At 39.2% G+C, this 27,367-nt stretch overlaps 1 protein-coding gene across 4 annotated transcripts in view; it reads right to left on the reverse strand.

Annotated features, from left to right (window-relative positions):
* Positions 1–25,482, reverse strand: part of ATP9A (ATPase phospholipid transporting 9A (putative)) — a 101,363-nt gene extending 75,881 nt beyond the window's left edge. For 3 of the 4 annotated variants that reach the window (XM_058176265.1, XM_058176264.1, XM_058176267.1), the window contains exon 1: positions 25,308–25,473. In XM_058176265.1, coding sequence (XP_058032248.1) covers positions 25,308–25,375 — 68 coding nt within the window. In that variant the 5' untranslated portion in view covers positions 25,376–25,473. Of the gene's footprint in view, positions 1–25,307 lie in introns of all 4 variants that reach the window. The other variant, XM_058176266.1, reaches the window with a different exon arrangement.
* Positions 25,483–27,367: the final 1,885 nt, after the last annotated feature.

Consider the following 27,367-nt stretch of genomic DNA (forward strand, 5'->3'; position numbering starts at 1 on the left):
TCTCCAAGACCCTCCCTGTTTCTCCAGCCCTTGGAATTCCCTCTTAATTATGCCACTGAATTTCAATTCAAGCCGAACAGTCAAACTTGTTTAGTATGGTACTTGGATGGGAAATCCCAGGGCAGCTATTTAAGACTGGAATTTGAAAAACGTATTTGAAGAAGGTGACAGATCAGGGATTTCTTTCTTCCTGAAAGACTCATAAAAAATGTAAGACAGAGAATGTATTAAAAACTTAAGCAAATGCTTAAAATAGGCTTAATTTTATTTTTAAGAGAAAAAGAAAAATTTGCTGTCTCCCACCAATAAGAGATTTTAAAAAAGAAAAATCCTGGTACAATTTTCGATGAACAACCCCCTGATAGAAACCATCAGTTTCAACCAAAGAATAACATAATGACAGAATAAAAGAGTTGGAAGGGACCTTGGAGGTCTTCTTATTTATTTATTTATTTTGTCACAACAATATATGTAGGTATCATACAAAAAAGATTATATAGTATATAAACACATATATGAGTAAATATAAGGAGGTATAAGCATATATATATATATATATATATAGGTCTTTGGTTGTTCGGGTTTTCTCCCGTGTAAAATTGGAAGTGTCTTGGCGACGTTTCGACGAAGTCTCATTCGTCATCTTCAGGCTTCAGTTTCGTGCTTCTGGGAGCAATGTGTGATCGCAGCTGTTTCTTCCTTTTAACTGCTAGTGGGGGTTTGAACTGATTGGGTGGGAGCTTGGCTGTGCTCTGATTGGATGGGGGTTTTTCTGTGCTCTGATTGGCTGGGGGTGTGTCCTGTGTTGGTGGGGGCTTGGTTGTGCTCAGTCTAGTCTGTGCTGCAGGGGGATTTGAGCTGGTGAGCTGCATAGCTGTTGTTTGGCTTTGTGGTCGTGCTACATCTTCATAGTGGGTGTCAGTCTGCTGCATGAATGGATTGGAGGGGTTTGAAATGGCTAATGTTGCAGCTGCGGTCTGGCTTCTGGTCCTTGGTCGTGCTTCATGATCAGTGTGGGTTTGGGTCTGCTTTCTGGATGGATGTGCGGTGGTGACATCCTGTGTGGACCTTGTGATCCTATATATATAGGAAGGTGTGGACCTTCCTATATATATATAGGAAGAAGAAAAGAAAAACAATAGGACAGGAACGGTAGGCACGTTTGTGCGCTTATGCACACCCCTTATGGTCCTTTTAGGAATGGGGTGAGGTCAATAGTAGAGAGTTTTTGGTTAAAGCTTTTAGGATTATGGGAAGAGACCACAGAGTCAGGTAAAGTAGTCCAAGCACTGATGAATCTGTTACAGAAGTCATATTTTCTGCAATCTAGATTAAAGCGGTTGACATTAAGTTTAAATCTATTAGTTGCTCTAGTATTATTGTAATTAAAGCTGAAGTAGTCTTTAACAGGAAGGACATTACAATAGATGATTCTGTGAGTTAAGCTTAGGTCTTGTCGAAGGCGACGGAGTTCCAAGTTTTCTAAGCCTAGGATTTCAAGTCTGGTGGGATAAGGTATTTTGTTGTTTTCAGAGGAGCGGAGAACTCTTCTTGTAAAATATTTCTGGACACGTTCAATTGTATTGATGTCAGAGATGTGGTGAGGGTTCCAAACAGGCGAGCTGTATTCTAGAATTGGTCTAGCAAATGTTTTATATGCTCTGGTTAGTAGTGTGGTATTTTTGGAAAAGAAGCTACGCAAGATTAGGTTTACAACTCTTAGAGCTTTTTTTGCTATGTAGTTGCAGTGGGCTTTGGCACTTAGATCATTTGACATGAAAACTCCAAGGTCTTTAACGGGATGGGGGTCGTCTGTAAGGTAATGTCCATCTAGTATGTACTTACTGTTTGGGTTCTTTTTTCCTATATGTAAGACTGAGCATTTGCTGGTTGAAATTTGGAGCTGCCAATTTTTAGACCAAGCGGTTAGATGATCAAGGTCGTTTTGAATGATAGAAGTATTGTCGGTGGTGTTAAATAGTTTGACATCGTCAGGAAAGAGAACACAATTACTTGAGATATGGTCACAGAGATCATTAATGTATAATATAAAGAGTGTTGGTCCAAGGACACTGCCTTGAGGAACGCCACTCTTGACAGGAACAGGATTTGATAAAGCATTGCCAATTTTGATCCAGTTCCTGCTCAGGTAGGAAATCTTATATAATTTCAGAAAAATTGTTGTCCAATATCTTCTTAAAAATGTCCAGTGTTGGAGAATTCATAACTTCTGGAGGCAAGCAGTTCCACTGATTAATTGTTCTAACTGTTAGGAAATTTCTCCTTGGTTTTAAGTTGCTTCTCTCCTTGATTAGTTTCCATCCATTGCTTCTTTTCCTGCCTTCAGATGCTTTTGAGAATAGGTTGACCCCCCACTTCTTTGTGGCAGCCCCTAAAATATTGGAACATTGCTATCATGTCACATTAAGGAAAGCCTGTCACATGAAAACTCTAATAGGACAAGGCAAACACACTTACTCCATGTTCTACCAGCTTGTTGTTGGAAAGTGAGGTTGGGTGAAAGAAACTATCATTCCCTTGAATAAAGTACATTTCAGTGACAATGCTCCCTCAAAGGCATGTAGATCTTTATTTGCTGATAAAGAGATTACTCACTTGACTGAACATTGCTTACAAATAAATACATCTTATTCCAATATTTCTATCTAAGAACTCTGGATGCATCCTGTCCTGATACTAAGAAAACACAAAGAATCCAAGGATACAGGTAGTCCTCTTGTTACCCAATTGAGCCCAACATTTCTGTTGCTAAGTGAAACATTTGTTAAGTGAATTTCGTCCCATTTTATGATCTTTCTTGTCTCAGTTGTTAAGGGAATCACTGCAGTTGTTAACTTAGTAACACGGCTGTGTTAAGTCAAACTGGCTTCCATGTTGACTTTGCTTGTAAGAAGGTTGCAAAAGGTCATCGTAAGAGCCGTGGTGGTGGAGTGGTTAGAATGTGGTACTGCAGGCTAATTCAGCTGCCTGCTGGATGCCTGCAGTTTGGTGGTTTGAATCTCACCCGGCTCAAGGTTGACTCAGCCTTTCATCCTTCCGAGGTGGATAAAATGAGGACCCAGATTGTTGGGGGCAATATGCTGACTCTGTAAACCGCTTAGAGAGGGCTGTAAATCATCATAAATATGAGCCAGTTGCCAAGCATCCGAATTTTGATCAAACGAACACGACAGTCATAAGTATGAAAAACAGTAATAAGCCACTTTTTTCAGTGCCATTGTAACTTTGAATGGTCACTTAATGAACTGCTGTAAGTAGAGGACTACCTGTACTGTGTAAATGTAACATACAACTGCGTCTCTAGAATCTTTCCAAATAAGTGGTCCTTGTTTAATGATCACTCGTTCAGCAACTGTTTGAATTTGTGACAGTGCTGAACCAGTGACAGTTATAACTGGATCTTGTACTTACAACTGTTGCAGTGTCCCACAGTTACCTGGTCATGATTTGAATCTTCTCTGCTTATTTCACACAAGGAAATTTGCCAGCAAGAAGTTGGAAACTGTGTTAACACGAGGTCCTTGTTTAACAATGGTAATTGGAATTGCCAGAACTGCTGTTGCTAAGCGGCAGGGTCACATAGTTTTTCAACTGTGTTGCTCAACGACAGAGTTTCCAGTCCCAATTAATGTAAATAAGGACTACCTGTAGTTTTAAAAAGTGTCTTTATGAATACAAATGCAGATTGAATAAACCATTTTCTTTTTCCCTCCCTTCTTATGCCAAAGGAAAGAAGAATTTCCTTAGTAAGATTCTGGAAACTTGCCTATTGTCTGCTCTTATCCAATTGCTTATTAGACTCCAAGCCTAGTCTGTCTTGCCATTCCCAATTATGAACAGAGAAAAGTTAGCTGCTTATTTCTCCTCTTAAAAATCTTTGGACTCTGCCTAACTAGAGATGCCAGAAAAAGCTAATGACAGTCTAGCCTTCCCTTTGCGATACATTTCAATGCTATAACCTGTCATTGTGTGTTTTGAAGGGTTAGACCTTGTTTCTTCAGATAGCAGTAAATGTGAGGAGTCCTAGTGGACAGTCTCTTAAATATGAGCCAGCAGCCAGCAGCCAAAAAAGCCAATGCAATTCTAGGTTGCATTAACTGAGGGATAGAATAGAATAGAATGAGCTGGAAGGGACCTTGGAGGTCTTCTAGTCCAGCCCCTTGCTGAAGAGGAGAACCTATACCATTTTAGATTAGTGATTGTCTAGACTCTTAAAAACATCCAGTGTTGGAGCGCCCATGATTTCTGGAGGCAAGCTGTTCAACTGGTTCCACTGTTCCATTGCTTTCAAGAGAGATCAACCAATTTCATCAATATATTTCTAAAACAAGAAAGTCACTTCATTTTACTTAGATAAAATCAAGTTCATGTGAAGTATTAGTACCGCCTTATAAAACCTTAGTAAGAACACATTTAGAATACTGCATCCAGTTTTGGTCACCATATTATAAAAAAAGATGTGGAGACTCTAGAAAGAATGCAGAAAAGAGCAACAAAGATGATTAGGGGCTGGAGGCTAAAACATATGAAGAACAGTTGCAGGAATTGGGTTTATCTAGTCTAGTGAAAAGAAGGTCTAACATGATTGCAGTATTTCAATATTAGTGGGGTTGCCACAAAGAAGAGGGGATCAACCTATTTTCCAAAACACTACGAACAATGAAACAAATGGATGGAAACTAATCAAGAAGAGAAGCAACCTAGAACTAAGGAGTAATTTCCTGACTGTGAGAGCAATTAAACAGTGGAACATCTTGCTTTCAGAAGTTATGGACACTAGAGACTTTTAAGAAAAGACTGGACAGCCACTTGTCTGGAATGATATAGGTCTCCTACTTGAGCAGGGCTTGGACAAGATATGTTACTGTTACCTGTTACTGTTCTCACCTAGTTCCCTTCCAATTCTCACATTCTGTTCGGTTTTAGATTTGAGTACTAGGCATATTAGATGAAAGTAAATCTACTGAAGTTAGGAATGCATAAACTTGTGCTTTATTCATTTATTTGCATCAGTTCATTTCCTTCGTTTTTACTCAACTTAATCACGTAAGTTACTAGCACAAGCAGAAATAAATAAAAACCAACATAAATTAAAATGGGCACATAAATAGAGAAAACCCTCATGATTCATGATCCTATTAGAATGGCCAACTTTTCACTTTGCCTTTGCAGCTATGTATTTAACAAAGCTATCTGCAAACAAAAGGAATTCAAATTAATCTCCATACTGTGAAAACATTTTTCCCAGTCAATTTCGAGCTGTTGATTTGTTAGTGCCTCTATGCTTGCTGCATTCTGTGAGTTTCACACTTGCCTGTTACTTTCCTAGCCAGTGATTTTTTCCTAGTGCCTAAAACTATCTTTTTTCTTGCTGATTGTGGGGAAAATTGTGAAATTGGATATTTGTTCTCTTATTGCATGCTGTGACTTCTGCAGTGTTGACAACTGCTCCTTTTCAAATCTAGGGGTTTCACAACCTCACCCATTTTTTTCAGCAAGAAACCTAGGTTGGTTCCACTTTTATTTTTAATAATATCTTTTTCTGAAATAATATACAAGTGATATTGCAACAAAAGAACAAAGTATGCTGCTTCATAAACACATTTTAAATGTCTCTTATACATCTGGGTGAGTCAAATGTTAAAAATCACATAGGAATTTCAAAGTAAGAATATCTTACATAAATAGTTTATTCTAAATTATAAGAATGGACACACTATTCTGCACAGAATCCCTTGTTATCCTTCAAGCATCCCTCCTCGCTCCTTATTTTTCTGGAGAAGAATTCTGTATAATTCAAAATTCTGCATCATAGTCTATCAACATGAATTAGATTAAAATGAACTGGAGTGAATTCCACTTGCTACTATGTTAAGGCAGTTGTATTGATAATTTTTTCTATTAAATTTCTTCTGAATTTTCTTCCCATAAACTAACATGCTTGAACCACTCTACTATTCGCTCAAACTGTTTGAGGGCAATGTTCAAAGAGTTTTATAATGAATAATAGAGTTGCTATGGAATAACTATGGCTCCCATTTGATTTCATTGTTTATTTGGCTACAACGTTTATAGATAGATATAATGCCACATATATATAATATATGATGAGATATATGAGATATAACGAGTTGCTGTACTTTGTTGCCCTGCTTGTACTGATAAAAGCTAGAGAAACCAACTGAAGCAGTGCCTTTAAACCATATTTTAAGACAGGAGTAGGGAACGATGGCCGTTTTATGATCTGAGGACTTCAACTCCCAGAATTCCTGAGCCAGCCATGCTGCCAACTGCATTACTGGCTCAGGAATTCTGGGAGTTGAACTCCACAAGTCAGAAAGGGGCCATTGTTCCCTATCTCTGCTTTAAGACATTTAAGAGTGAATATTCTTCAATACAGGTTCAATAAAAATCTCATTTGGGATGGGGTGGATTTAATCTAGGAGTGGTCCTCTTATTATTTATGGAAATTTTTAATCTATGAGGGGGTCCGCAAATTTATTTATGACAATATTTAGGATTCACACAAGCACTTCTCTTAATACTAAATTTAAAAGTTCTATAAGACTTTATAATTCTAAATTAACATATTCTGTTAATCAAATATTGTATCATAATTTACCATGATTTTTTTTCATGTTCATGCTTTACAGTAGAATGAAACAAGCAATAGAAATCTTAGGCACACACACATTCCAAAATTCTTGGTTGATCCATAAATCTCTTCCAAAATCAGAGGAGATAATAATTATGTAGTTGTAAGTGTGTTGTGTTAAATATATGTTTAAATGTGTAAATGCAGCAGAGTGTGCGGGGAGCTGAATCAGGTCTGATATTTCATGCTCCTTCAACACATTATTTTTGAATTTATTTCTCTCCTCATTTAGGGATTGCCTTGTTTAGCTTTCATTTGCAGTTACAATTGTGATGAAAAAGTAACTTTGTGATTGATCCTTGCATTTATGATCTTCACAAGTCTGTAAAGCAAAAGAGAGCTGAAGTAAGACTGTAAGCACAGCCATGATTTCATTTAGCAATCGCTTCTGAGTTGTCGGTCCCAATTATGGTTGCTAAATGAGGACAGGCTGTTCTCATTTTAACAATGTTTCATTTTCTTTTTGAACTTCTTTGGTTTACTAGTCCTCAGATTCTGCACTCAGTATTAACTTGAGGACCCAAATTGTTGGGGGGCAATAAGTTGACTTTGTATATAGTATACAAATGGATGAAGACTATTGCCTGACATAGTGTAAGCCGCCCTGAGTCTTCGGAGAAGGGCGGGATATAAATGCAAATAAAAAAAAAAAATTGCCCTAAAAGAAAATAAGGGGGTAGGTAATTTTAATAAGGGAGCATTCAAAAGAAACAAAAGCTTAAACCTCTCTCTCTCTCTCTCCTCTCTCTCTCTCTCAATTCTGTTGAAAGCAAAAAATGAACAAAGCCTTCACATGTAGAGGCTCCCACTCATCAATTAAAAAATATAAAAAAGATATTGAGACTCTAGAAAGAGTGCAGAGAAGAGCAACAAAGATGATTAGGGGACTGGAGGCTAAAACATATGAAAAACAGTTGCAGGAACTGGGTATGTCTAGTTTAATGAAAAGAAGGACTAGGGGAACATGCTAGCAGTGTTCCAATACCTCAGGGGCTGCCACAAAGAAGAGGGAGTCAAGCTATTCTCCAAAGCACCTGAGGGCAGGATGAGAAGCAATGGGTAGAAACTTATCAAGGAGAGAAGCAACCTAGAACTAAGGAGAAATATCCTGACAGTTACAAGGATCAATAAGTGGAACAACTTGCCTGCAGAAGTTGTGAATGCTCCAACACTGGAAGTTTTTAAGAAGATATTGGATAGCCATTTGTCTGAAATGGTGTAGGGTTTCCTGCCTGGGCAGGGGGTTGGACTAGAAGACCTCCAAGGTCCCTTCCAACTCTATTATTATGTTATGTTAATTAAATATCTTCCACTAAACCTTTAACTTTTACTCAATATTAAATTCAATACTTAAATATCTTAATACTTAGAAGAAAAATGATTTCTCCTTAAGGAACTATTTATCACTTTCAACTGTAAATTTTTCCCCATGAAATTGCAAGCTGCAGAACAGGAAATTGGTTGGGGAGTGGCAATCAACCAGCAAGGTAGTTTTGTTCTTGTTTTCTCTTTTAAATTAAATATCACATTTATTGCTTTATACTTCACCTCTTGCAAATAAGTGTAAAAGAAATCTTATCTCGTAAAAAAAAAATCTAAATGTTTTTTCTCTTTCCCCCAGAGAAGCAGCAGCTGTAAAAATCTACCGGGTTGTGAGGAATAAGCTAGGAAATGTTAGCTTAGTTTAAATAAGAAATATTTCACCCAGTAGCAGAAAGATTAACTTACACAAGAGCCATTTTCAGACATCCTGTTGAGAACAAATCCAACATGATTTCTATGTAAGGTCAATACTTTCTAAACTAAATATTTTAACAGGAAATAGTCAATGAAAGGCAAGAGATTAAATACTGCTGTTTCCCTGTTCCATGATCCCAGTTGTAATATTTATATATGGAATAAACCAGCAGATTTTAATTTTCAGTTTAGAAAAAAAGTGAAAGGCTGTCTCAGGCAATGATAAAAGAGGAAAGATGAAGAATGGCAAAAGGATGTTGCTTTTAGAATAGGAATGAATCAAGGGTGAAATTCAGCAGGTTCTGACAGCTTCTGGAGAACCAGTAACGGAAAATTTGAGTAATTCGGACAACTGGCAAATACCATCTCTGGCTGGCCCCAGAGTGGGATGGGAATGGAGATTTTGCAATATTCTTCCCCTGGGGTGGGAATGGACATTATCCAGTATCCTTCCCAGGGATGAAATCCACTTACCTTCTCAACAGATTCAAAAGTGCATGCACCACGTATCACGTATGTGCTTGGACCCTCTGCGCATGTGCAAACCCTTCCGCGCATGCACAGAGGGTAAAAAACAGGTTAGTTCCTGGTTAAAACCAAGAAGTAATGACAACAAGGTGGGTGGACGGAGCCTCATACCACCATCGCTACCAGTTCTCTGAACCACCGGCCGCCATTGCTACTGGTTCAGCTGAACCGGTCTGAACCGGGAGCATTTCACCCCTGATTCTTCCCCAGAAGTGGGGTGGGAATGGAGATTTTGCAGTATCTTTCCCCTGCCATACCCACCAAGCCATACCATGCCCACTAAGCCACATACACAGAACCGGTAGTAAAAAAAAAGGAATTTCACTACTGGAATGAATCTCTAGTGTTGGTGCATCTGATCCAAAGTCTCATGAAGGGCCATTCTTCTACCCCAGATTTCCACAAAGAGAGAGAGACAGAGACAGAGAGACAGACAGAGAGGGAGAGAGATAATCCCAAATTCACCCAGTGGGCATTGTGCCTAAAATGGGACTAGAACTCACAGTCTCCTGGTTTCTATCCCGATGCCTTAACCCAGTGGTTCTCAACCTTTATAGTGCTGCGACCCCTTTAATAAAATTCCCCATGATGTGGCGACCTCAACCGCAGAAGGGGAAAAAAAGCGGCAAACTGGTTTTTTTGAATTTATCGCGCCTGAAGCCATATTGGCTAGCGATCTGAACTGCTTGCAATTGCCTTGAGGACGGAGGCATTAAAGCGGAGACTCCTCCCCTATTAAGTTTATCACACCTGAAGCCAGATTAGGCTAGCGATTGGGAGTGATTGCAGTTGGTTTGAGAGGGAGACATCAGAGCAAAGATTTCTCTCTTTTTTAATTCATCGCGCCTGAAGCCAAATTCGTGATTCTTCGACTCGCAAGTATACTTCCCATATTTCCGATGGTCTTAGGCGACCCCTGGCAAATCGTCATTCGACCCCCAACGGGGTCGCGACCCACAGGTTGAGAACCGCTGCCTTAACCACTATGCCAAACTGGCTGTCTAGTTCTGAAAGCTGGATCTACTACAGGAAAGAATTACAACACCCCTGAGAGGAGGTTATTCAGCCACTACTGAAGAGAATATATCAATTTTCATAACTGAAAATTTTCATAACCTTGAACATGACTTTTGTGTGATGGTTCTAATACTTAATACTACCTTTTTGGGAGAACTTAAAACTCTTTTTCCCCCAAGTGTTTATATGACAAGATTCAAATACTGGTTCATTGTCCTTCTCCTTTCTATTAATCTACATTCTCCATTTTAGAAAACAATGGAACATCGATAACGTCAGCAGTAATGTTAGAATAAAACTTCTGCTTTGACACTAAATGTGCTGTTTGCATGCATTCTTTGTTTCATCTGTGCTTAGCAAAGATGACTCTATTGTTTAAAATAACTACAAACTGTATTCATTAAATGAGCACTAAAGTTTGTTAGAATTGCTAGAAGATCCCAGAGGAACTAATTCAGCTCATCGGGATTTTAGATTTTTAAATATAATTAGTAACACAGTTCAAAGAGGTTGGGCTCCTGCTAAGAGCTCCCTGAATCTACTCATCTTCTTCACCAGCTTGCCACCAGACAATGATGTGGAAAAGGGGTACTAAATACTACTGACAGCTTGCACTGTCAAGTAAGTGTTTATAAGGAAAAGAAAAAAGAAGGCAATGACAAGAAAGAAATAGATACCTGGAGAGAAGGTCAAAAGATTGAAGGAGAGGAATATTTCATAGTACCTGTTGCAACAATAAATCTTAATTCTCCAAACACTTAACCCCATATTCAGGAACCTGCTTCTTGACAGAAGTCTTATAAACCGGTCACTCTTAGAGTAGTTTCTTTATGCAGACAAGAAGAAAGAGTATATACTATGTCTGTGTATAAGCAGATCTGCCTCCTACATAGGAGGCAAGATCTCTATATAGGTCTCTGCTTCCAGTTTTAAATTCTAGTCCTTCTGCTCTTGCTTATCCATGCCAATGGATACTTGGCTATTTTCCTCATCTTGAAAGACTCCAATATCTGTTTATACATGTTTTCCTCTAGTCTGAGAACTCTTTTCCCATCTCACCAGCTACAATCCTAAAATCTTCCTTCTTTCTTTTTCTTTTTCTCTTTCTTTCTTTCCTTTCCTTTTCTTTCTTTCTCTCTCTCTTTCTTTCTTTCTCTCTCTCTCTCTCTCTTTCTATTTGTTTATTTATTTATAAATTTTATTGGCTATCTATCTTTTTTTTCAACCCACTTCTCTAGCTCTATCAAGACTGATTTTTAATTTTTTTTTCTAAAATACTAGCTACCACTCCCCAAATACTATATATGCCCAGATTTCAATTCCCATCAGCTCCTTATCAAAGGCATGCAGGGTTTAGACTCCTAAAAGATTTGGAGGCCACCATAAGGCCCAACTCTTCAGTTAAGGAAAAAAGAGAAATTTCTCCCAAATAAGACTCAGTGTTCACCAAGGACAGAAAACCCTGAATGCACAATTACAGAGTAACAATTAATTCTTGCTCAAGTGTGTTCTTTTAACATCATACATGTAATAATAGAAGCTGAACCATGAAGAATAATCTGTCTTCAGACTCCTGCCAATATGACTTAAATTTAATGACATTTCCATTATTACTGGAATGGTGCACTATGTGTATCAAAGGAAAAAAGCATTAAAGCAATAGTACAAGTTTAAAGGACAATTAATCAGACCCTTTCTGGAATATTGGTCCCCAAGCAACATGGAGTAGTACTTGTCTATTAGAATAGCATTTCCTCAAAGATTCAGATGGCTCTAACAATACTACCCATCTTCAAGCATGCCCTAAAAACCTGATTCCCTCCCCCCCAACTTAGATTAGGATATTTGGTGATATTATGGGATGTGACATTAGCACAATGGCATAACCAGGGTAGCAGGATAAAATAAGTAGTTGCTGGAGAAGAAGCTCAGCCTTTCCACCATGCACAGTGGCTCCAATAGCAAATAGGCAACCACAGTCTTTTAAAAAATCATCCTTACGAAACAGTTTCGATCTCCCCATCTCAATGGAAGATAATAAATGTTGCCTAGTGAGCTACCACATGGATGACTGGAATAAAACTCATATAGAGAACAAATTGCTACTATCCATTGAATAGCTATGTCCTCTGGTGCATTCATATACAAGTGTATTACCTACACTTAACCCTAAACCCCATCATGGTACCCTGATTTGTGGGGGGCGGGAGCCTGAGTCACATCATTTTTTACGTGTGAGGGTTAGGATTGACATAAACTGTCTACTTGTTTCCACCAATCGTTCAGCCCTTATTCCCAGGCTTGCTTGCTTACTTATTATTATATGGGAATTTAAAAGCAACTCTTTTTGCAACCCTTGACAAGGGTACTGATCAGATAATCAAGTATTAATCTAGCAAGTCAGAATATTCATTACCTTCATGCACCTCTAAGTAATATGCATTACTTTCGTGCACCTCTTGGAGCAGAAGAAGAAAGTAAGTTGATGTTTACTACAGCTTCCTGTTAATAACTAGGTTGGGACTACTTGGCATACTGCCTTGTTTTAAAGTTGACTTCTGCATCTTAGATGATAAAGATCATGCTTCAGGCAGCTTCCTGATTTATTTTACCTCTTGCAGGAATGAAGAAGTGATAAGATCTTAAATAGGTCACAGAGCTAATGCTCATTTTGGTTTATTAAACCACAGTTTGATTATTCAAACACAGCCACTTTCATATGCACAGACAGAAAAAGAGATTCCTTACATAATTCCCAGGAAAATGAAGAAATGGAGATCAGAGCCAAAAATGATGAACAGGTATTTAAATATTTCCAACAGGTATGAATCAAATTTTAATAAACATTTTGCAAAAGGTGAGTCTGTTTAAATATGTTAAATATGTTAAAAAAATATGCCTTTCTATATACTGTGATATATATTTCATTTTTTTTTTTAAATCATTGTTGGAGGGTTGATTTATCTTCTCTAATTGAAGAAGATGCTTTCTTTCCTTACAAGTGAAATTTAGCCTGAATATAAACCATGGAAAGATTGATATTGACAACACTACGTTCCTACAGCTTTAACAGCAGAAACATGCGTAGAACATTAGCAGGGATAAATAGGATTGGCAAAATGTCACAATGACATACTGTAAACATGTTTTAAACATATCATATCACCTAGTTATGATGTCATTGCACAGATTACAAAATGGTGTGATGATGTCTGTTGCCCAGGGGTGGGTTGCTACCGGTTCGCCCCGGATTGGGAGAACCGGTAGTGGCAGTGGTGGCGAGAGGCTCTGGCCACCCGCCCAGGTCATGCATGCATGGGCATCATGCACGCATACGCGCGCACACACTCTGAGCAAACCAGTAGTGACAGGTTTTGAAACCTATCCCTTAAATACATAAACCATGGCGTTGCATGATGGTATTATGGCACCCATGCAGTTTGCTCCTCTAATGTGTGTGTGTGAAGGAGGGGGAAGTAAGTTTTAGTCCCACCTTAGGCATGAAAACCAGCTGGGTGACTTTGTACCAGTCACTCTCTCTTTGCCCAACCCACCTCACTGAGTTGTTGTAGAGAAAACAGGAAGAGGAAAGAATAGTAGGTATGTTTGCTGCCTTGAGATATTTATAAAAATAATAAAGACAGGATATAAATAAACTTCAAAATGACACATGTAATTTGCATCATGAAGACATGATATTAAAATACCATCATGGCATGTACCAGGCACTTATACTTTTCTCTTATTGCAATTACTTTTTTTTAGGTGGGTATGAGAAACCTGCCCCTACGGTACCTTATATATACGAAAGTCACCACCACATCTTGGCCAAGGTTGGCAGCTCTACTAACTCTGGATTGCAAGATATTAACTCAGCATCATAGAAGAAACAAGGACAAATAGAAGGCATTGAATTATGTTTAACCTCAAGAGGATAAAAAGCAACATGAAAGCTCTCTTCAAATACTTAAAACACTGTCACATAGTTGATTTTGTGTTTTTACTTTTTACGCTTGCTTCTCATTCTCCCAGGAAACATTTGCTGTTGGACAAATTGAACATTACAAAAAAACAAGGTACTTTTTTAGCTTTCAAATGAGCTTAGCATTCTTAAAAACAGCAGTGGTTATAATGTATTTTAAATATTTATATGCCAAGTTTCAAATCTTATAATGCAGCTTGCAACTGCTGAAAATACACAAAAAAAGTACTTCCCCTTAGGCCAAAAAAATGTCTCATCTTGATACAAACAATACATCTAAGGCTATTTGCCATTACTGTTATCTGCCTTGAAGATTTTAGGAAATGCCAGTGAACAACAGCTTTCTAAGAAACTAGCTGCCATTGTCGTCTCCTGCCAACAAGTCATCTAACATTAACTAGCCTGCTATGTCTGTTATAAGATCTCTAACACAAAGAAATTAGAGATAACAGGTTTTTCCTGTTAGCTTTATTAAGTTTCAAAGAAACAATAAAATACAAAGTAACATAAAGGGGAAAAGGGGGAGGGGATAAAAGCGAAAAGTTAAAAAGTAACATACCCAAACACAAAAACAGATAGAACATATACAAAAAGTGACGTGATTATTTTCAGTGCAGAGAAAATTATAAAACCTCTAAGTTTAACAATATCAACATCTAAAAACTTTTAAAATATTAATTAGTATTTAAAAACACAATATTCAAATACTCTCAATCAGTGTAATCTAACATAAAAACCTATAACTAAATAAATCATAGTAATATATTTGACATTCCACAATCTTTATCTAGTCAAATCGGATCTAATCCTCAAATCCCAAAATCAAAACTTCATTTTTCTCCTCATCCTGTAAAAAATCTAACAATGGTTTCAAAGCTGCAATAAATTGCAATATTCTAATTGCAAGTATTAATAGGTTTATATCAGCTGTTCCATGTCGTTTTGTTGAAGTCAGACAAAGTGGAGAAAATGATTGAAAATTATACCATAATGGTAAAAAAAAAATAGCAAATCAAGTCCCTATCTTGATGGAATGTTTACTAAGATGGAAAATTTTAAGATGTGCATATGCTGACAGAAAGAGAGATGATATGTCAGGGTAATTACATTTGTTGAAAGAAGTGAAAATGGTTGGGTATAAGAGTATGCTTCAGTCCACTTTGTTATATAGAAGTGAGGGCTGGGTACGTCGGAAAAAAACATTAAGAGTTGAATGAAAGTGAGAATTAACACATTATTAAATAAGAGATAGAATTTAGCAAGAAAAAATGGGTGTTAAATGAATGTGAATACGTGAGTGAGTGAATATCATAAAAGAAGTCTATCAAGATGTACTAGTAAAATAAAATAAAATAAAACCTATATGAAAAAGCAGTGAATTGGGCAGAGGAAGGAGAAGATTAAGAAAATTGTGGCTATATGAAGATACATTCTCAAAAAGAAGTAAGAAATTTGAAGAAAAATGCTTAGAATTAGTATATGGGTGAAACAAGGACTGGTTATAAGAAATGGATAGCAATAATGAATGGCATTGGCTATAATTTCTTCTCTTTTACTTATCCCATGCCTTCCTTATTCCACACTTTAGTTTTTTTGTTTCTTTGTTTGTTTGTTACAGTTATTCCTCTTTTACACTCAGTACAACTTTGGATATTCTGAAAGGAAACAGTGTGATGGATGTACAATAGACCTACTAAAGTAGCATGTACAAATCCAGGTTTGAAATGGATTGTATTCATGATTGCCAAATTTCTCAATTCTGAAAACAGAATTCTAGAGGGGAAAGCAGACCTTTAGGCTACTGAACTAGAGGAAATTCAACCATTTGCTCAGTCAAAGCTGAAATCAAGTTAAAGCTTCCACCATGCTTTCTCTGTCCATTCTCAGTTTTAAAAAGTTTTAAAAAGGCAAGCTCATCACTTTTCTAGGCAAGAACCTTTCTGCTAGGAAGCTTTTCTTAACTCTCAATCATCAGGGAATATAATGGCTTTTTTGAGGGAATACAGGGGTCGGGGTAGGGCACGTATCATGTGTCCCTCAGTGAGGTGATCATTGCCCTGATGAAATATGACTGGCTAGATCTGGCTCTGGCATAAGGGAGCTTATCGTGGATCCTTCTTGGGTTCCATACAAAATCTGCCCAACCAGCACACACACATACCTGACTTTTTCATTCAATCTGCCAGATTGGATTGTTTGCTTTGCTTCTAGTAAAGTTACCAGTTTCCTTTACAGAGTTGTGGGGTTTTTTCCCCATACTTTTCATTCACATTCCATCTCTCAATAATAATTAAAAAAAGATGCAATTTTGCACACAGGATGCTGAAATTATTTGTGCAATTAAAAATGCATTCAGGACAGAAACAAAATAAAGTAAAACATTATCAGCTTCGAAGTGAAATGGATATTAGTCAAAGTGAGTTCCACCTCAATTAGGATGAGCATTTCCTGAGCAGCAGCATCTCACATACTCTGCATAGAACAATTCATATTATTTCGTTAACCACACTAAAAGCTTTAGCAAAGTGCCAATCAAAATGCACAGAAAGGCTCTAGCGACATGCAATCTATAATGATACAAGCATTACAATAATCTAGGCAGGGGATCAACAATTTTACATAACAGTAACTAGGACAGAGGTTCCCAAAAAGATACAGAAAACTGGAGTACCATCCACATTATGATAACATTCATCCCTGCAGTTCCTAATATTCTCTCAAGCATGGAGGATAAAATAGGACTGGTATCACCTCAAAGAAAAGTGGTTATAGGATGGAGCATTATTCCCTACTTCCTACTTTTTAAAACAGAACAACAGAATAACTGAGTTGGGAGGGACCTTGGAGGTCTTTTGGTTCAATCCCCTGCTCAAGCAGCATATCCATTCTATACCATTCCAGGCAAGTGCTGTCCAGTCTGTTCTTAAAAACCTTCAGTATTGGAGCACCCACAACTTCTGAAGGCAAGTTGTTCCACTGGTTCATTGTTCTTACTGCCAGAAAATTTCTCCTTAGCTCTAGATTGCTTCTCTTTCACTTTCCATCCATTGCTTGTTGTATTCTGGCGCTTTGGAAAATACGGTAACCCCCTCTTCTCTGTGGCAGCCCCTCAAATATTGGAACAGTGGTTATCATGTCACCCCTATTTCTTTTCACTAAACTAGATAGACCCAATTCCTGCAACCATTCTTCATATGTTTTAGAATCAGAACCATTCTCCCAGCCCCCAAACCCCTAAACTGGTCTAGGTCTAAGAGGACACTGCGAAAGATACTTTTCATATTGTCAAGGTAAACAATCATTTGTAAAAGGTAAAGGTAAAGGTTCCCCTCACAGATATGTGCTAGTCGTTCCTGACTCTAGGGGGTGGTGCTCATCTCCGTTTCAAAGCCGAAGAGCCAGCATTGTCCGAAGACGTCTCTGTGGTCATGTGGCCGGCATGACTAAATGCCAAAGGCACACGGAAAACTGTTACCTTCCCACCAAAGGTGGTCCCTATTTTTCTACTTGTATTTTTTATGTTCTTTTCAACTGCTAGGTTGGCAGAAGCTGGGACAAGTAACAGGAGCTCAACCCGTTACACAGAGCTAGGGATTCGAACCGCTGAACTGCAGACCTTTCGCTCGACAAGCTCAGTGTCTTAGCCACTGAGCCACCACGTCTCTCAACCATTTGTAATAACCTTACAAAAATAAGGAACAGATGGAGACTGTATCCCTGCCCAAAAGCGAATCATATTTAAACTTTTATGTAGTAGGAGAGAGTGACATAAGAAATTTCAACTGTGATTCATAAATATAGCTTGAATTTAATAAGCAGCAGTCACTGGATTTTTTTCTGTAAGGACCTCTTACCTTTCTATAGTAAAACGACCTTATCCACCTTTCCTGCTGGATCCTGTGTTGGTTTAATTTATTCCAGTCTAGTGTACCAAGAGATAACCAACAGGTGCCATGGTCGATAGCATCAAAAGCCATTGAGAGATCTAGGAACATGAGCAGGGATATGTAACCCCCTACTATGCCTTCTCTTTCAACAGAGCTTCCATCATGGTAGAGGGTGTTATCTCCAGGCCATAACGCAGTTAAACTGCCACCACTCTCAATTATCTTGGTGAAGAATGATAATCTTACCTTATATATAGGAACGAAGACGTGAGATGAAAGATATGAAAAATATAGGTAGGAACAGTTGAGACAAATTAAGAAACAACTCAATGCTGGGATAGGAACAAAACAAACCTGCCTGAGTCTCTTTGATATAAAAGAGGGCAGGGAGAACCTCTAGCAGGCTTTCAAGATTTTGTTATACCCTACAATAATAATGGGAGGAGGTGGCTCAGTGGCTAAGATGCTGAGCTCGTTGATCAAAAGGTTGGCAGTTCAGCAGTTTGAATCCCTAGTGCTGCATAATGGGGTGAGCTCCTGTTACTTGTCCCAGCTTCTGCCAACCTAGCAGTTCAAAAGCACGTAAAAAATGCAAGGAGAAAAGTAGCGGTCACCTTTGGTAGGAAGGTAACAGCGTTCCATGCGCCTTTGGAGTTTAGTCATGCCTGCCACATGACCACGGAGACGTCTTCAGACAGTGCTGGCTCTTGAGCTTTGAAACAGAGATGAGCACCTCCCCCTAGAGTCAGGAACAACTAGCACATATGTGCGAGAGGAACCTTTACCTTTTACAATAATAAAGTACCATTCCTGGAACCCATGCATTGTCCATTGGACTACCTCAAAGGGCAGACACTACCATCTCCATCAACGTATTTTTCCTGGCTAATAGATGCCAAAAGGGAGCTCCTTGCAGAGACGCTATTTGTGTAACACTTCCTTTGGCTAAAGTAAATTTTCAATAAGGAACTAAACATGAGCCTAATTCTTAGGGGCTACAAAAAATAGGGCTTAGTATCACCATCCACAAGCTATGTTTTCTTCGAAGTCTCACTAAATTAAATTACATTTGCTCTATAATAAGCTTCGAAGTTGTAGATGAAATGTGCTAAATGGATTTCATCCAAGATGTTCAATCATTTCACTCAGCTTCATGGAAAATCTTTAATTTTTAATACAAATTCTGCACAAGACCTCATATATCATAGCTGGGAGCAAAGTGCTCAGCAAAGGTCTCCATCAGACTACAAAAGAAAGGAAATTATATACAATCGGCCTAATCATGTACAAATTAATGCAATTCTCACCTAATCCTAATTTTATTCAACCAGTACTGAGGCACACCTGTTTGGCTTGGTAACATTTACATGTATATCTCTAAGAAATGAAAATTTCTATCAGTCAGGTGACTACCTACTCCTGTTTCATTTATTCTGGATGAAGCAAAAGAATATAAAGCTTTCAGTCAAATTGTATCAAGCTTTTTAAGGTTCTCTGCAAGTCCTTTTTAAGAGTACTGTTCGTTTCATTATGTAAATAAATCAGTGACTAAAGAAAGATAAGGAATTGTCATTCCACAGGTTTCCCTAGCCATTCTTGAAAATTCTACATTGAACAAGTATTAGTATAGGAATATCTTGATGAAGGTTGTTTCCCCTCCCCCCCAAAGATTACTGAAGATGTTCCCTCTTTGCTTTGTGTTTTGTTTTAATAAGAAATAGATGTTTTTCATTGATTATGGGAACAGTAGCCCATCGTTCTATTATTTTTTCCAGTTCTTGGTGTTCCAGTATTTGAATGATTTCCTAATCATTCAAATATAAGCTCGTTAGGATGCAAAATTATCTTACGATGTAAATCAAACTAGGAAACTGAAAAAATATCCCAGAAAGCCAGAGCAAACCATTTCAATATTGCTGTCAGTACTACATGGACATGTCCATAATATCACCAAGAGTTGGACTTCATTTAAGGAAAACTTTCTTTTAATCTGAAATTAATCTGAAATTGAGGACAATTGCAACATAAATCTATTCTACTGAGTCCCACTGAGATTAAGATTATTTATAATATATTCAAGGAGTAGATACAGATTGCATCTTTAATCAATCCCATATGGCAGTTAGTCAATGAAGATGTTGATTAATAAATTAAGAGTATAATCCCATAGATTTATATGCAGAAGCAAACCACTGCCTTGATAGGCAGACTGGAATTCCCAATGTATCATTTGCATATCATGTTTATACAGTATGAGAAAATTATGTATTTAAATATTCATATCTTGATTTTTGAGGGGAAATGCCTTCCTATTCCAATTTATATAATTACATCCAACATTTTCATATTGCCTATAAACAATAAATGACACTGTTTCTCTGTTTTTAGCTAAAATCAAGTATAATATTGATAGACAATGATGGCATCTATAAAAGAAACAATAACACTACAGAATTTATTTAAAGATATAAAATGAACTTATCATTAAAAGTAAAGTAAAATAATCAAGACATCTTTAAGGATGTAAATCAAAACACCAAAGCACCAAACATATATTACGTATTAAAACCACAACACTGAAAACAGTTAAAAGACATTGAATTATGCCTAAAAAATAGCAAAACATGTTTCATCACTGAAAAGATCTTGCTTTTAGTAACTACCTGCCTCACTTCAATGTCTCCAAAGATGATCTTGAAGTCTAGGCAGGAAATAATCCTTCAAGTAATCAAGTAATCACAACCCCTTTAAGACTTCAAATACCCATTGAGTTGCATCAGACTACTTATTGTCCTACTGGAGACTAGTGAGGGTTCAGTGCTGCCTTCTGAAACAGCCCAATATCTCATATATAAGATGATATAAGGCAGCTTTACTTGGAATACCTTACATCCTGCAACACAGATGGTGCTAAATATCTGTAACACCATCAAACATCTACATCTGCCTTGGGAAGGACTCATAGGCAGTCAAAAATGCCAAACCCAGTCTGAAAATTTGGCTGACTGTGTGACAAACCATATTAAAAAATAGGACAATTAGCATATCAACCTGAACTGATACTGTCAAAACTTGATAAGTAATGCTAGCATAACTGCCGATATATTTTTTTTAATGAAAAGGATACACTTTCCTGGTCTTTCTCAGTTCTACAAATGACAAGGATTTAGCAATTTATAATAAATGAATATATTAGAAACACATTAGGAGATCCGGACTCAGGCCAATATTTTAGACTGGATCAATACTTTTGAGATTGCTTAATGGAGCAAGGAGGAGGAATGACCAAGCCATAACCGGGAATTTGGAATTATATATTTATGGGTCATAGACACTACAGGTATTGCTTTATAAGCAGCCTTTCCTAGCCTTCAAACACAGGTGGAGATGCCTTCTCTAAAGGAGTATGTGCCCTTTGTAATTTGAATAACCTTTAAAAATTCTTTTTACTAAGTGTTAGAAATAATAACTGGCTTGGTTGTCTACTTTGAGGCTTTTTCAGTTCACCAAAATGTTATCAAACTAATGATGCTTACCAATCAGACGTTTTCATCTTTACTGGAAATAAACTGGAATAATGAAAAGTTAAGCTGGCCTTCTGAAAGAGTTGAAAAACTCTAATACAAACTAGCTAATACAAACTAGCTAGCTAATACAAACTAGCTAAAACTAGCTAATACAAAAAAAAAATCCCCAGAGGCCAGGAAGGTAGACAGTTGAGAAAAAAATAATGCTACATTAATGTAGCAACACAGTTCTATGCTCTCAACTGCTCTTGATGGTTACAGGAAAGATCACTTCTGTAACCCAGGTGGAACAACCAGACTCTCCAGCCTGTAACTAACAGAGCGTTGGAGCTAAAGTTACATCGATATAATTATTGCAAGCATTACTAACAAGGCAAGATACACAACTGAATTAGTGAAAACACCAGTGGAAGTTGTATAATCCTCAGAAAGTGAACTGCAACAATGGAGTGCCAATTGGCCCACACATTTCACAATCATGAGGTTTGCTTTTCATGTCAATAGAATCACCAGATTAATCCACTTCACTCAGCTATTTTCTAATGCTCATATCCCTAACAAAATATCCATCCTTATGATCAGCTATTAGCTGTAATATGTTTACTACACTTCATTGTGCTCTTTTGTCTTTTAGGTATTCAGGAAACTGCAGTGTGCGCTGCTGCAATGGTTTATGAGTCAGCCTTTGAAGGAAAACCCAAGAAACTTCACATCTTGGAACAAAAGACAACAAGATGGCATCGGCTCCCATTCATCGAACTCCCATTCATCCCATTCAACTCTAAGGTAGGGTTCTTCTACCATTTCAATACTGGCTACTCCACAGTATATGTGAGAAAGAGATGGGACAGGGACCCAGGGGATGCTACATGGCATATAGAACTTAAGTTTTCCAGGAGAACTGGATTATTGTGGTCAGACAAGAAAATAAAGGAATAGATCATCAAACAATAGTAATAGCAATAGCACTTTTTGATATACAGCACTTAGAGCCCTCTCTAAGCAGTTTACAGAGTCAGCATATTGCCCCCAACAATTTGGGTCCTCATTTTACCCACCTCGGAAGGATGGAAGGCTGAGTTCTTAGTCAAGTCATGAATGACTAGGCTCAATTTATGCTACTTTAGACAATTACATAAGACCTAGCTCTGATGCTAGGAAGGTAGAAAGAGAAGAGGATGACCAGCAAATGAAGACGATTGATTTAGTTACAGTAGTGAGGAGTTCACTGTTGGAAGGACTGTGTTAGTGACAGATCATGATTGACAAAATATATCTAGTGGTTGTCAAAAGTCAAAACTGACCTAATGGCACATAATTCATTAATATCCAGTAGAGTGCTATTGCCCACCCTTTTAACTTTCAGATGTGTAAACTTCAATTCCCAGAATTCTCCGGTTGATATAGCCAATCATAGAATTCTGGGAATTGAAAAACCACTGAAATAAAGCAAAAATGTTCAGGGCAACTTAGGGGTATTAGCCAAGAGCTAATAGGTATAGTTCCCCTCCATATTACTTGCTATTTGAAATGTTACCTCACTTAACTTGATGATCAATGACACCTGTGATCTGATCTGCTAGCCATTTTAATATAAGGAATGGATGATCCTCCAGGCATTGCTAATACAGCTTCTCATCATTAGCTATCAGAACTGAAGCAAGAAGAATTGGAGTTCAACCACTACCAGGTGTAGTGGTATTTCTTACCCCTTTTAGATCGAAGTAGCTATAGTATTATATAGTAAATATGCATACACTGTACATGTACAGTACACATGTAGGAAATGACTCTTCTGTTTCTGAATGGAGAGGATAATCATTTCTCCCATAATGGTTCTTTAAATTAAATTACATATTTTTTGTATTGGCCACCCTTCATTTCTCACCCCTCATTCCAATAATGATTATTTGAAGTTGGGCAGGGGTAGGTTTTAATAATGCCTCTAAACCTAATAAAACAGGATTGCATTAATGCTTTAAACTTTATTTCAAAAAGGTGTTACAGAGCACAATGAAGCACAAATGAAGCAGCCACATATTTCCCCATTTCTACCTCATTTATACATACCGGCAATAGGAAATGCCAAAACTACTTTTGTAAGCCAGCCAAGAAAAACACAGAGAGATGATAAAATGCCCACTATCAGTTGAACTTGACTTGAAAGGGGCATTATCTTTTGCACAGATTTGCCCTTTGCTTTTTGGATCGACTCTTGTTGATGACTGTTATGTGCAATAACTGAACAGCTTAGAACTTTCATTTCATAAACATTCATCTCATAAATCAAAGTAAATAGTGCCTTTATTTAACACAGTCCTATATATTTGAACATATATGCCACACCTGTTTATTGTGAATGACTTATATATTTTAATTCCATGCAAGAAGTACTTGGCTTGAAGTACTTCCCCCTCCAGAAGCAGAATAATTAATGAATGAAACAGACATTTTTATGCACATGAAACCTGGTGTTCTAACCTTTATAGACTGAATTTGTGGCATTCAACATTCTTCCATTTTACATTTCACCCTCTATATCTCTCTTTTCCTCACGATGCAAATGTGGGCTTTTAAAACGTGCCTGACATTTTATGTATACATTGTATATGGTACACATTGACTTAGAAACAAAAGAGGAAGTATAAATTATTCTTGAAGCCCAATGGTATGACGACTTGAACTTCAGGCCTGCTATACAAAGAAATCAGAGAAACTGACTAGGAAAGGAATACGCTATTTCATTTGACAGCTTCAAAAGGAATTTTAAAGGCAGAAAATATGCAGCAGCCCAGGTCCAAAAAACCCCAAAAAACTACTCTAGGTCAGGTGTTCCTGATGGACAGGTATAATGTTATACAACAAACCTTCCAGAAATCAGCCATTAAGGGAGTCATTTCTGGGAGGAGGAGGTGGGGGGGGAGGAGAAAGCATTTTAATTGCTAAAATGAAACAAGTTTAGCCTAATGCGGATACCTCTGGAAGGATTATTCCAGAAGATGCACTAGACTTATACCAATGATTAAAGAGTACCAGCCCAAAGTTTACACGCTGAGCTGCCTAATAATGAAAAGGGGTGGAGCCACTCCCAAATTCATATTTGGTGGAGGTCCCTATTGTTTTCTCCTGGTTGTAGGGACACTTTATCTACAAAGAGATGCTTCCTTCCTTTTTTTTCCCCCCCTCCTTCCCAGCTCGGCTCCAGAGAAGGGCCACTTGCCGGCTAAAGCCGTCTCCTTCCTTCCTTCCTTCCTTTCTCTCCCTTCCCTTCCTCATCCAGGTCCTTGAGACTGGAATGGCAGCCTCTGCCTGCCTGGGCGTGCCACCTACAAATGGCGTCAGAATCAACCTGTCAGTTCCTGCTGTCCTGCCTTCCTCCCGCCGCTCGTTCCGGCTCAGGTTCCCCCCCCCCCCCACCACCAAACAACCCTTTCCCCGGGTTATTTCTCCTTCTAAGCCAACCGGGCTCTTTCCAGCGCGAGGGAAACAAGACGATCAACCGAGGCGGTATCGAAACGGGTGTTTACAACGGGAGGGGGGGCGACCGATCCGCGGCGAGGGGAAGGCGGCAGGAGAAGGAAGGCGCCGCCGCACCGTAGAGCATTTAGGGAAGAATCAGAAACCCCCTCCGTCGCTATCTTGAGGGTTTTGGTCAGCTCGGGAGTCGCCGTTCCTGCAGCCGAAACGGCAGGGCCGGCACAGACCCTAGTGGCATTTCTCCCTAAAGCCGCCCCAGAAGTAGCAGCAGTAGCAGCCCACCGGTAGGGCGGGCGGGCGAGCGAAGAAGCCGAGGCTGCCCTCCGTTAGGGGCTGGGAACCAAAGCCGGGGCGGCGCGCCTTCAGCCATGGAAAAGGCGAAGCTTGACTGGGGAACGGGAGGCCGCAGCCCTCGCCCCGGCAAGACCCTCGGAGGGTGGGTGGGAGGGAGGGAGGAGGTCGGGCGCCGAACTCACCCGCCGCGGTGCTTGTTGTCCATCCGCTTCTTCTGCCTGACCGGCTGCAAGGGGATGTTATCGGTCATGACCGCGGCGGCGGTGCCGGGGAGCGCCGGCGGGGGAGGAGCGCGAAGCAGGTCCGGCTCGTCGCCAGCTTTCGCCTCGCCCGGCCCACACCCAGCCTCTCCGCGCTGGGAGGAGAGCGCGCCGCTGCCTGCCGAACCCGGGCGGACTGAGGGGGGGGGGCTGGGCGGCGTCGCGCAGGTAACGTGGACTTTCACGCCGGCTCGCGCCGTCCCCTCCCCCCCTCCCCACAGCCCACCGAGCCGGGTGTGGAAAGTGGGCGAGGGCCGTTTGCTTAGTCGCCTCAGGCGGTGGTGCTTTTCCTCATTCCTCGCGGGGGGGGGGACGCCGCCGCGGCTGCTTCTCTTGCCGCTTTTATCCCCTCTCTCGTCGCAATATCTTCCCGCCACTCTGCTCCTTAAGGCTTGTGGCGGCTCTGGCCCCGGAATTTAAGAGTGGCCTTTCAAGACTGTGGACTGTGAACGTGGGCGTCGTTCCTCCTTGCTAAATCCCTCTCTCGCCCTTCCTTTGGGGTGCGCTTCCTGGTGCTTCTCTTCGCTAACCTACCCTCTCGGAGAGCTCTTACCGGCTCTTATTCAGATCGTCCGTGGAGAAAGCTTAATATCCAGCCCAAGATATTTCTTTGAACGATTCCGTTCCTACGCACTGATTTTTTTCTCATTTTTTATTTTTTGGTTTGCAATCTCAAACCATGCATTTTGAGGGCTAGATCATTGGGGATAGCATTGAGATAACCTTGCTGATAAGAAATAATCTAATCGGAGTTGGGATTGATTATATTTAGAATAGAATAGAATAGAATAGAATAGAATAGAATTTTTTTATTGGCCAAGTGTGATTGGACACACAAGGAATTTGTCTTGGTGCATATGCTCTCAGTCTACATAAAAGAAAAGATACCTTCATTTACATAGGAAATCACTGATACCAGTACTGTACCTGTATTTGTTTATTACTAAGATTTGTATATGCACTTTTGTTTTGCCAACGAAAGTGCTCACATAGTCAAGGCTATGGTTTTCCCAGTTGCAATGTATGGCTGTTGGACCATAAGGAAGGCTGAGCACCAAAGAATCGAGGCCTTTGAACTAGGGTGCTGGAGAAGACTCCTGTGAGTCCCTTGGACTGCAAGGCAATCAAACCGGTCAGTCCTAAAGGAGACCAACCCTGACTGCTCCTTAGAAGGTCAGATCCTGAAGATGAAACTGAAATGCTTTGGCCACTTAATGAGAAGGAAGGACTTACTGGAGAAGAGCCTAATGCTGGGAATGATTGATGGCAAAAGAAGAATGGGATGTCAGAGAATGAGGTGGCTGGATGGAGTCACTGAAGCAGTAGGTGTGAGTTTAAATGGACTCTGGGGGATGGTAGAGTATGGAGGCCTGGAGGAACATTGTCCATGGGGTCGCCATGGATTAGACACGACTTTGTGACTAACAACAACAATTTTTGTACACTGTTTCAGTCATAATGGTTCTGAGGGGCATAGTTCCTATCCAGTAAACATAACAACGTGTAATACTGGTGATATAATTGCCAAATCAATAAATATCCAGTAACCTACCATTTGTAATCCAGCCATCTCCCCTGGTTTACCAGGAACAACAACTTAACATAACATAACATCAGAGTTGGAAGGGACCTTGGAGGCCTTCTAGTCCAACCCCCTTCTAGTCCAACCCCCTTCTAGTCCAACCCCCTGCCCAGGCAGGAAACCCTACACCATCTCAGTCAGATGGTTATCCAACATTTTCTTAAAAATTTCCAGTGTTGGAGCATTCACAACTTCTGAAGGCAAGTCGTTCCACTTATTAATTGTTCTAACTTTGTAACAACTTCATAATTAATGCCCTAACAACTTCATAATTAATGCCCTGCATTGTTCAGTCATCAAAAGCTTTGCAGAAAGGCTCCAAAATGTTTGGGATAAACTAGGAAATCATTTTGAAAAAAGCATCAAGGAAGAATGAAATGAGGATCATTATGGATCATTA

This window comes from Ahaetulla prasina, chromosome 3 (genome assembly GCF_028640845.1).
Source record: "Ahaetulla prasina isolate Xishuangbanna chromosome 3, ASM2864084v1, whole genome shotgun sequence".
NCBI classification, from domain to species: domain Eukaryota; kingdom Metazoa; phylum Chordata; class Lepidosauria; order Squamata; family Colubridae; genus Ahaetulla; species Ahaetulla prasina.